The 12,402-nt window shown below is 36.5% G+C and overlaps 1 protein-coding gene across 19 annotated transcripts in view; it reads right to left on the minus strand.

Annotated features, from left to right (window-relative positions):
- Positions 1-12,402, minus strand: part of SUGP2 (SURP and G-patch domain containing 2) — a 69,168-nt gene that overhangs the window by 16,653 nt on the left and 40,113 nt on the right. For all 19 annotated transcript variants that reach the window (XR_008917359.1, XM_056822160.1, XM_056822165.1 and 16 more), the window contains 2 exons: positions 9,052-10,704; positions 2,472-2,589 (listed from right to left, as the gene is read on the minus strand). Coding sequence is in view for 18 of the 19 variants with exons in the window: in XM_056822160.1 (XP_056678138.1) it covers positions 2,472-2,589; positions 9,052-10,704 (1,771 nt within the window). In the remaining variant the exon portion in view is untranslated. The remainder of the gene's footprint in view (positions 1-2,471; positions 2,590-9,051; positions 10,705-12,402) is intronic.

Genomic DNA, 12,402 nt, shown 5'->3' on the forward strand with positions numbered 1-12,402 from the left:
CTAGAGATGGAGAAAACAATTTATGAAGATCAACATTTAATTGTTAACAATCTATTTAGTCCTCTTCCATCTTTGTAAAATATCTTAGGATGGCTTTTAATTAACCATTCAATTTTATTTTGCTTGATTTTACATTATTTGTTACAAGGGCTTGTTTTTCTTTTTCAGTGGGGAGCAGTGGGAAGGAAAGAATTTGGTTAATTTTTTTTTTAAATGTTACCTTCTGTCTTAGAATCAATACTAAGTATTGGTTCTAAGGCAAAAGAGTGGTAAAGGCTAGGCAATGATTAAGTAACTTTCCCAGGGTCACACAGCTAGGAAGTGCCTGAGGCCATATTTGAACTCAAGACCTGTCTGGGGCTGGCTCTCAATCCACTGAGCCACCTAGCTGGCTTGGTTAATAAAACAAATTAATTTTTTAAAAAGTAATCTTTTTCTCTGTGGAATATTTGTTCCATATAAACCTTAGTTTAGATCTATATGCCAAGTTTACCTTAGAGAAAATGACACATGGGTATAATACATCATTTGCCGGCTCTATAGAATAGATAACTATTAGTCATGTTATTATAATTTCACATATTTGTGTCTTGCTGTATATTCCTCAGAAATCTTCCTTTCTCTCAACAAACATTAATTTTGTAAGTCTCTCAGTATTTTGCACATGGTAGATCTTATGGTACTTAATGAGGGTTCATTAAGACCATGCTCAATCTGGAATTCTAACATCAGTCTATCAATTATAAGATTTCCTAGAATCTTCAGGATTGGGAAGGGACCCTAGAAGTCCTCTAATCTCACTCATGAAAAAATAAATCCTCCACATCTTCAACTAGTGGTTGCCTCTATTTGATGACCTCCACTACATTTAAGGGAAGTCTTTTAGTTGTGAATAGCTCCAATTGTTAAGAAATTTCTCTTTATGTAGACTTGAAATATTCCCTGCAACTTCCACCCCATTAATCCAATTCTGCCTTCTGAAGACAAGAACTAAGCCTAAATTCTCTTCAATATAATAACTCTTCAGATATATGAGGAGAATGATCAAACTGCCTTTAAATGTCTTGCCAAAGGCACACTCAATTAAACAAAATTCAACCCTGGATCCAAAGGAGTCTCCCCCTCTAAATGTCACACCAGAATTTTTGCTACTGACTTTCATTTTGTTTTCTTGATCTTGAGGTAGTATTTTTATTTAATTAGACATTCTTCTAATTGACTTCAATTCACGAAATACTGACAGTCTTAACAGTAGAGAGTGAAGTAGTGAGTCGTGCATCACACAGAGTACATTATTTTATACAAAATCCCATACTGAAAAGAGGCATCACATGCTTTTATAGTTACCTTTATGGAATCTTTGCATTATTTCATGGTATGACTAATAGACACACTTGCACAGTAAAATCAGGATTAGAAAACAATTTTAAAAATTCTCATGATCTCTGAACTGCTAACATCAAGATGGAGCCTAGTTTATTCATACTATATTTCTGAAGCATTAACATTAATCCCCATTGCACAATACATATAAATAACTACCCAGCTCATTTGTGAAGGTGGCAAAAACAACCCAAAGCAATGTGGAGGAGTGGGAAAGGCACTGACACTGGGCATGGGAGGTATAATCTCTGCTCTGTCCAAGTATCCTCAGCAAGCTCCTTCACTGCCCATAAGCACAATTCTTTTATTGTGCTGCTATGGAGTCATGGGCTTGGGTTTGAAGTCCAGCTCTGCTATTTACAAGCTACCTGGTTTTGACCAAGCCACTTTGCCCCAAGACCTTATTCTCTCCTGAAAAATTCTAAGAGTTGGACCAGACAATTGCCAATGTGGCCTTCTCTCACACTAACCTTTTACGTACAATTCTGTCAAACTGCTCCACTTGTAGTTCTCCAAATCTATCCTACCTTTTCCCATGTCTGTGTATTTGCTCACAAGCCACTCTAATACCTGCAATGCACAATACCCCCTTTTCACCACTCTTTCCAATCTCTTTGGCTTCCAGGACCCAGATCTTACACCAATTCCACATGATGTTTTCCTGATTCCCTCAAGTGGAAATGATTTATCCCTCCAATGAATGTGAATAATACTATATACCTCTTTTACATATTTACTGAATTCAATTTTGTATTCTATATGTATTTGTTTTCTAAATGTATTTTGCCTCAGTTCCTACTATAAATCTCTAGAAGGCAGGATTCAATGCAATTCGGTTTTTTATCTTCTCCAGCACCTATCCCTGGACCTTACACAAGGTGGGCACTGAATGAATTGACTTGACAGGAAAGAGTAATTTCCTAGATGGTATCTTGGAAGAACTCCTTCTACTATCTATTATTGAAGGCCTTATTCCCCATGAGGAATCTTTCCAATATAGAAGAAGAGTCCTAACCAAACCTCAGGAAGTTCTGTATCCTAATGTTTGGGTGATATAATCCTCATGTACTCATTCCTTAAATACCTACCAATAAGTAGGGTTCTTCTTTAGTGATGCTCTTTCTTTTGGGGACAAGTTGCCTTCAATTATACTCTTCACAAATTTTTCAATTGTCTCAACAACCTTTCTGTCTGCTCGCTGAGGAACTGTAATAAACAAACAGACTGGGCTTGACAGAGGCACTGGAATTTTAGGTCTCATAAAACCAATGCTATCTGACAAGGATTTCAAGGCAACTCTTCTTAGCTATTCTGAACCACTAATTCTTAAAAGACTAACATCTGAAATAGGATTGGGAGCAGGGATTGGTATCTTAATGGTAGGAAGACATCAAAAAACTTAGAATGACCAGGGCAAGTTAAATAGCACAATTATTAATGGGCAAGCCACAAAACTAAAGTACAAGGAGACGATTTAAAAAAAAAAAAGGTTTTACTGATGCTATTAAAAAAAGGTAATTTCTGGAAATATTCCCTCCTCCCCATCAAATTGAAAACTTTATCATAACAAAGAAAACCTGTTACACACATACAAAAAATCACTTGTTGCAGTTCTGACAAGGTATACAATATTCTTCTCAGTTCACCCCTACCTCTCACCGAAGAGAGGGAAATATTTTATTATCTATTCTGTAGGAAAAATAGATTTTTTTGTCTATTCAAAGGTCAGTACAGTAAGATTTTATTCAGAGTAATTTTCAATGTGTGCAATATCATTTAAAAAGTGTTAATCCTTTAATTCTGTAACCAAGAAAATGCCACTTCTGATATTCTTGAAAGCCATGATACCCAAAATAAAGCACCAACTCTGGTATGACCTACACTCAGGTGTTTTCAAAAGGCATCAAGAATGGGTCAGGAGATTATCTGTTGTCCAACAGCCAAATGAGCTGAGGTTTGTAAAAGTTTTATGGCCATGAAATCTGTCGGCAGAGACTAAATTCTTTTGATCACACAACTTCTGAGATGGTCTGCAAAGGCATGACAGGGTTGGGATCCTCATCAGTAAATGGGAGTACCCACATCATTGAATCACCCATTACCACATCTCCTTAAGAAGTGAGGTAGATTTACAACAATGGATCAACGCCCTCCACTTATATCCCAGTTCTTAATTGTTTTTTGCCTATCTCCTTATTAGATAAGATCTTTCCGGGCAGAGGCAATTCTTTATCTTTGTATTATCTATAGCTCTGAACATAACAAGCACTTCACTGTTTCTCCAATTCACTTCAATAAGCATTTATTATAAGTGGGTCTAGGAAGGGCAGCTAGGTAGCACAGTAGATAAAGCCAGGCCTGGATTTGGGAGGTCCTGGGTTCAAATCCAACCTTACTTTCTAGCTGTGTGACCCTGCCCCGAAGCAAGTCACTTCACCTTGATTTCCTTGCCCTTACTGCTCTTCTGCCTTGGAACCAATATACAATATTGGTTCTAAGATAGAAGGTAAGAGTTTAAAAAAAAAGTGGCACTAGGTAAAAAGTTTCTGCCCTCAAGGAGCTTAGAGTCTATTAAAGAAATGCAACATGTAAACAATTATGTAAACACTTTGAGAAGGGAAACAGCACAGATAAGCAGGCAATCAGGAAGGTTTCTCATAGGAGGTAATGCCTGTGCCAAGCCTTGGAGGAGGCAAAGAATTCTAAGAGGCAGAGATGAGGAGGGAATACATTCCAGGAATGAAGGAGAGCTTGGGCAAAGGCATAGAGAAGGGAGAGAGAAGGCAGAATGTAGCAGGAAAACTAGTTGTCCACAACACAGGGTATAGGGGAGCAAGAAGCCCTGTAAGGCGAAGTCAGAGCAGAATGTGATGGGTTTAAAATTTAAAAATAACTTTGTATTTTTATCTTAGAAGCAATAGAGAGCTAATGAAGAAGTTCACAGTTGGTTTAAGTCCTGACTCACAAATGCTTAGCAAACCAGAGGTGAACATGGCGTTGCTAGTGGAAAATTCTTTCAACTCCTTGTACTTGACAGAATTTGAGAAGGGAAGCCCAAGAGAACTGAAAAGGCTGGAGCCTTTCCCTCACTACTTATATGACTTTGGACAAAATGATTTCAATAAAAAGTGGGATTTGGACTAGATTATCACTTGGCTCACTTCCAGATCTCAATCTTTTAAACTATATTGGTAGAATCATCATACCCTTTACCTTTAATTTTCACACCCTGACTTTAACCCCTAGTCAATAGCGCCATCTACTGACTAAAACCAGAATTATAAGCAATTTAACAAATAAAATATATATCTCTATATATAATAAATTTTAAAAAATGGATGCTACTCTACATGAAAGTTTTCTGGCTTTTGCAAAATTAGGAACCTTAAAGGTTTCAGAATGCCTTCTATTCTTTATGTTCTTAGGTAATTTTATTTTTATATTCCTAAATATTGTGACAAGAAATGCTACCATAAAGCTGAAATGCAGACAGACAAATCCAATTGGACAATTTCAAATACTTCTTACATGGTAATAGATCCTATCGAAAACATTTCTGGTTTTTATAAGCCTGTTCCTGAACCACTGAAAGAAGAAAATTTCCCCCCAAAATAGAGATGAAAGACCTCTCTCCTATATCTCAGCTGCAGAACTACCTCTCTAGTGCTCTGCAACCCCCTGATCCTTCTCTTGAAATCCAATCTTCACCTGTTCCTTCTCCTATCCCATGACCAATTTTAGCCCCAAGGAAATCTTGTCCTTCTAACAAAACTGTTCCTCCCCAAGCCAACTCACCATTATCTAATTCAAATAAATTTCTTTTCCCCTTAAGGGAAGTGCCCGAAATACAACACAATGGGGATGTGGTGACCCTAAGACACCATATACCTTTTACTCTCCAAGACACAAATTAATTGACACACAATGTTCCTAGTTATGAAGAAGATCCCTTTGTGGTAATGAAAAAGATGGCAGACATATTTTTTCAGTATAATCCATTTTATAAAGACATTGAAATTTTACTCCAGGTTTTCCTAACAGAACGTGAGAAAAATAAAATTGTTTCTCATGTCAATAAAGTCTAAGGGCACAATGCAGCACACTGGCCATTGTAGGATCCCAGATGGGACTATAACAACTCTGAAGATTATTTACAATTATATTGTTGTAGGGAGGTCATTCTAACTGCAATGAGAGAGTGCTCTGAAAACACAGATAAATGGATAGAATTTGAAAAACTTAAGCAAAAAGATGATGAGACACCCTCCAGATTCATGGATAAGCTCAATGAATTTGGGGGTTGGGACCTAGATTTGGTCTTTCTAAAGAAAATTACTTAAGACAAATTAGAAGACACTTTGTCAATAACTCTTGCAAAGTGATCAGGGATTATTTTAGAACTCATTGCCCAAGGTAGCCTGAGATGGATCTTGATGAATTGAGAAAAACTGCTGTTTATGTTTCAAAAGGCAACAAAGAAAAAAAGGAAGAGACTAATGATTTTCATGAAGACAATTAGGAAAAAAATTGAAATATTTAAGAAATAGGATTGATAAACAGGAAAAAGGGCATGATACTCAACCAATGGCACTTGCCCCTCTCTGAGAATCTAACTATCGATCCATTATCTGCCACTTCTGTGAGAAGAAGGGCCACAAAATGATGGACTGTAGAAATTTATTCAAGGCAATCAAAAATAATAGGCAGTTTAATAATAACTATAGAAGTAATAATTATATAAATAACTTTAATAATGATTATAGAAATCACAACTTTAGGACTGATAGAAATAACTATAATAAAGATTATAATGATTGTAATTTTAAGACTGAGAAGTCTAGGAATAGAAATTGGGAAAATGATAAACCAATTAACCCCTCAACAGTATAACTTACAAGTGGAGCGCATCTACAAAATACTCAGGCTCCTACTGCCCCTCCACGTGGGGCAGAAGGTGGTGCCCCTTAGACTCTATTGATTTTGTTGATAATCACCCTTTTCAGTTTTGCCTCCCCTCCAAATGGTAGCAAAGAAGAAACAGGTTTTTGAATACAGTACCAATGGGACTGTGAAATACACACATTTTTAACATTCTTTTTTTCCCTCCTACATATACCATAAAGTATTTGGTTTTTTCTTATTTTTTTTTTTGCATTTGAAGCACATGTCACCAGTATTGAGATTTTCTTTTAACTATTTTTTTGCTTTTGTGATAGAATAAGTTAGATGTCCATTTGCCTAGCATACCCAAAAGCTTTAGACAGGAAATCTGCCATTTATTGATAAATATTTTGGGACTGTGATTAATGTTTGTGTCTGATTCTAGGAAATGGGATAAAAAAAGGAGCACAGACTTTATTTCTACAGTGCCACAGATGCACATATTTGACCTGAATAGTGCCCCAAAAGAGCACATAGGTAAAAAAAGAAACCAATCCAGGTGGGATTGATGAACTTCTATGCCAATACAAAAGGATATGAACCTAGTGTGAGACTCAAGGTTGAGGCATTTGACATATGTTAAGATGCAGGACTCCTTGAACTATACTCCTTGTAAAATACTTTCTATCAAAGTACCTAACAATTGGCTATTCTGGCTCCCCTATCCTTGAGAAATAACAAAAGATCAGACCAGGGAATGACATTTCCCTTTTACACAAAAATCTAGTCCTTTTTTTCTCTCTTATAGTATGGCAACTTCCTGTAGCCCTGGTTTATAATGGATAAATACAATATTACTGCATTTTTCCCCCTACAGAATTGTGGGACAGAAATTTACTTTAATTGGACCCTAATACAAGGGTCTGTTATGAATTTTTTCTTCTCTTGTTAAGAAATTTTATATATATAGTTTTTGGTATTTTGATTCTGAATTTTTTATTTCTCTGAAAGTTTAATTTTTTCTTCCATTTATTTTTCTTTTTATGTTTTGTTTTTCTTTTGATAATTGACTCACACACCCCATAACTCAACCACTTGGAGTTGATCTAGGTGTTGGTGAACACCCTATTCAGAGAGAATTTTATTGCATTTTTATAAAAATCCAAGATTTAAAATTTTGTTTGAGAAAAATTTCAGAAAAAGAAATTTACTAACTCCTTGAATCCAGAGAATGAACTATTTGAAGAAAGATGCTTGGAGAAACCCATACTGCATTAAGAAGATCCCGAATGAACTTTTGGGTGCAATTGATTGAACTGAAGGGGGTTGAACATTTATTGTAAATGTATACTTTTATGCCAAAGGGGACTGCCCCCAATTGGCTTTTTGTCAATGCACCTAGCAAAACATTGGTTTTGCTTTCTCTCTCTTCTATTTCCCTCTTATCTCTAACTATTGTAGAAGTTTCCTCTTAAAAGGTGAAATATTGCATATATCTGTAGTTAGAAATTTTTAGGGGATGTTCAAGATGATTCTGTTAAATGATCAATGGAGAGACTAGCCTCCCAATGATCATCAGGGGGAATTATGAAGATTAAAATTAACTCTCCCTGATTATGAAGATTAAAATTGTAACCCATGCCTATTTTTAGATTTAATCACCAAAAGTGTAAATACCCTACTTAAAAGTTGAGTATGGTGATCTGCCCATTTTTAGATCCAATCACCAAAAGTATAAACATCCCACTTAATCATTAAGTGGGAGGTCTGTGATCCATGTGTGCAATAGTGGATAATGAATCAGAATTAAACTAACTGCCCCTGGGAAGTCTTAAAGCAAAACTTCAATTGTGATTGGTAGATGTAAAATTAGGGGAAGTCACAGGAAGTGACACAAAAGAAGCGTGTTTAAAAGGAGCTGTCACTTCTTGTGAGGGACAGTTCTTTATTCTTTGGAGTGGAGACTGGACCCAAGACCCTATTCCTGGTGAGGCTGTTCTAAAATCTCTTCCTTTGAACTGATACATGGTGAGTGAAAAGCTGACTCTTAACTGCTGGGTTTTCTAAAAAGAAAAAAAAAACTAACCTCAGGAAAGACTTACCTCTTGAGAGAGACTTGGATATCTTACTTTATCCTCTCTCTGATTTTCTTACTTCATTCTTTCTACATTTTGCAAATAAATTGTAAATAAATTTCTTTGAAATAAATTAAATTCCTGGCGACCACACTCTTAAATAATCCAGTCCAACACTTTAAAAAATTAATCCCTTTTCCCCCTTATACAACATAAAAATTGTCTTTTGGAACAGGGAAGCATTGTGCTATCAGGATTTGACAATTTAGCTAGAGTCTAGAGGGTACATAGAATAAAGACAAGAGTTGTACCCAGAGCAGTCATGATATTAACTGTAGCATCCTGAGGAGCAGCATGGTCTAGTAGAAAGGGCCCTGGATTTGTAGTCAGAAGATCCTGGCTGCCACCTGACAACTGTTTAAATGTGGGCAAGATTCTACCCCCCATGCTTCAGTTTCCTCATCTGAAAAGTGGAGATGGACAGTAATACTTGCACAACCTACCTCAGGGTCATTGTGAAGAGTCTTTTATAAGTCCTTAAACTGCTATAGAAATGGGAATTATTAATATTAATCCTTGTATGTTCAATATGTTTTATATAAGATAAGGCTAAAAAAACTAAGCAATGTTCATTTTTCCTAAGTAGGAAACAATAAACATTTTCAAAAATGAAAATAATAAACATAGAAGCAATGTTTGCTTCTTTGCTTACCTCCACTTAGAGCCTCTGGAATCATATTTGAATTTGGAGAAGAAACACTTGTCACCTCTTCTGTAGACCTTGTCTCAGTCTTCTTCATTTGGATGGGATGTCCACTTTTCTCTAGCCAGGCTTTTAGATTCTCTATATATTCTCTTCCAAACAAAGTTGAGTCATCAAAATTAGGAAAAGCTGCTGGAACTGGAGCTACTTCTTGGAGGCCAACAGCTTCTAATATTTTTTCTTGTCGAAATGTGGAGGCTAAGGAAAATGTCTGGCCCAAAAGTGCCAGAGATTTACGACAGAGGGAGTTGGTTGTCTCCAAGGCACCTGCCACTTCAGAAGGATTACTAAAACCCTTCATCTTAACACTTAATTCATAGGCATTGCAAGCCATGAGCAGGGGAGTGACACTTTTTAAAAGGCGGTCTTGGAGCCTCATCATGTATTTGTCAAATGGCTTTATGATTTCAAAGAAACAATTCTTGGTTTTCACAACACCTTTGTCCAAGAGCATATTTAAGAACTCATTGTCAACTTTGGGGGTTTTTAAAGCAGAATGCTTCAAACACTTTATGGTAAAGAAACAGAAGTCTCTATGTTCTGGTTTCAGAGAACATTTGAATGAGGCGAGCATCTTTGCACAAGTTTCCGTTTCTAGCTCAAAGAGAGCTGCAAACAGCTGTGAAAACTCCAGATCATTCTTTATCTTATGAAATCCAGCCCATTTGATTATCTCTATCCCAAATGTTGAAAAAATGTCAGATTTGTCAACTAAGTCAAAACTGACTTCTCCTCTAGGTGGCCGACCAGTCTTCTGATTAGGGCGCAAAAGTGTCTTTCGAACAGGACGTTGGACATCTTCAGTCCTTTGGGTGACAACAGGACTCAGATCAGGTCTCAGAATAGTTTTTCTAATTCGATTAGTACCTCGAGTTTTGGGGATAACTCGGTAGGGAATAACAGGGGTCAGTTTTTTGGTGTTTACTTTTCTTAGGGTGGGAATTTTTCTGACATCCCCTTTAATGACTTTGGTTTTAAGTGTACCTCTGGTTGCCCGCTTACTCTGAAGAATTCCACCCCGGTCAATACCTCCCCGACCTCGGCCCCTACTCCTCACCCTTCCTCTGCCCCTATGCATTGGTTGCTGGAATTCATAATCTGCCTCTCCTGGAAAGTCCAAATCATACTCCTGACTATCCATGTCCACATATTCTTCATCCATAAGACCCGGTGATCTAAAGTCACCCAGTATCTCGGGACCAAAGTCACTCTCATGAGACCAAGAAGGTTCATGTGAACTTTGGTGGCCAAAGTCATGATCCCAAGATTCAGTATGACTAAACTCCTGATCCTGAGAACCAAAATGACTAAAGTCCCGGTGGCCAAAATCCCGCTCTCTGGAGCTAACCCGGCTGAAGTCCCTGTCCCGAGAGTCGGCACGAGAAAAGTCTCTATCCCGTCCAAAATCTTCCTGATAGTAGTTTTCTTCACTCATGGGAGGACTGTTAGGCCTAAAGGAAGGTCCGGGAAATACATCATCCCTTAGCTCTTCTCGCCAAGTGTCACGAGGATGATGTACTAGATCATGAGAATACCTTCCATCATCATGAAAACTGTCATCATATCTGTCTGCTCTTGATCTTGGGATTGACCTTGAATGACCTGAAATGAACCATTTAAAAAGAAACAGAAAATATACTTCAGGTTCAAGGAATATTTTTTCCCTTAACTACCCTGGATTTTATTGTCCACACTGTAATAGAATGTCTATATTTGTTTCACATGTTTCTGTTTGTTTAAAAATGTATAGTCATTGACAAGGTCTCTAGGTATAAAATTAAACTATTATTATAAACCTCAAAGAGAAACATGCAAATGTTGCCAAGCATTTATTTTCTTTTAAAAAGTCTTAAAATTTGTCATTTTTTGTTTTAACATCTTCATTTCCAAAGATATTCTATCCCATTCCTTTATCAGGGTTTCATCCCTTAGTAAAAAAGAAAAGGAAAAAAAAAGGTGTTTGTGACTTTAACAAACTAATCAACATATAACCACATTTGACATATATTCAATGTTCCACACTCATAGTTACCATCTCTGCAAAGAAAGGAGCAGGGAGCATTTTTTTATCTCTTCTTCAGGGACCAGTCTTGGTTATTATCCTTTAAAAAACTTTTAAATCCCCTTTCTTGCCTTAAAATTGATATTAGGTAATGATTCCAAGGCAGAAGAGCAATAAAGACTAGATAGTCTCCAGGATCACACAGCTAGGAAGTGTCTGAGGACCTATTTGAACCCAGGTCTTCCTAATTCTAGGCCTGGCTCTCACATGGTTATTACACTTAAAAGAATTTTCAGTTTCGGTTATTTTTTATTCTTTCCATTTCTATTGTGTTAATTATTTTGAATATCCTGATTATGCTTATTCCATTCTGCATCAGTATTATAGAAGCCTTTCCATGCTTCTCTAAAATTTTCATGTACTACAATTTCTTTAGCCATTCCCAATAGATGGGCATATGTGATTTCCAGTTCTTTGCTATGACAAAAAGCACTATTTTAAGTATTGGGGTATATGCCTAACAATTTCATCCCTAAGTTAAAGGGTATGAACATTTTAATCACTTTTTATAGCTTAATTTCAATTGCTTTCTAAAATGTTTGGACCAATTCATAGCTCCACTAACAGTATATACTAAGTTTTTTTCCATGGCCTCTTCAATGCCATCTTTCATTATCTTTGTCAATTTGCTGAATTAAATTTCTAAGTGGGTTTAATTTTTTTTTCCTACATTTTTTTATCACCTTTACTTCCAAATATATGTTTCCCTTCCTCTACCCAGAGAGATACCCCTCTTTAACTAATAATAAAAAGGGAGGGAAAAGATAGTTCAGCCAAATGAACCAATATATCAACCAAATCTGACAGGATACAAAATATTTTACATGAAGGTCACTCCCTCCCCTTTCTTCTTCTAAGCTAAGTTTGCCCAGTTTGGGTTTCTATTCTTCTTTTTACTAAACTGCTATGATCACTGTGTATACAGTAGGTTCTACTTACTTCATCTTGCACTAGTTTGTATGTTTTCTTGTGCTTCTTGGTATTCTTACTTATCATTCCTTATGATGTAGCAATTTTCCTTTACATTCATATAACACAATTTGTTTAGCCATTTCTCAATAAGGACTCTATGACCCAGCCAACCTAGTCTTCTTGCTATTCTTCAAACATACCCTTTCATCTCCTGTCTTCATTGCTTTGTGCTGGCTATTTCCCAAGCCTGCAATGGACCCTCAATTCACCTTTTCCTCTTAGAAGCTCACATTTCCTTCAAAACTCTTCGTAGTGATCCCTTCTAC

This window comes from Monodelphis domestica, chromosome 3 (genome assembly GCF_027887165.1).
Source record: "Monodelphis domestica isolate mMonDom1 chromosome 3, mMonDom1.pri, whole genome shotgun sequence".
Classification (NCBI taxonomy): Eukaryota; Metazoa; Chordata; class Mammalia; order Didelphimorphia; family Didelphidae; genus Monodelphis; species Monodelphis domestica.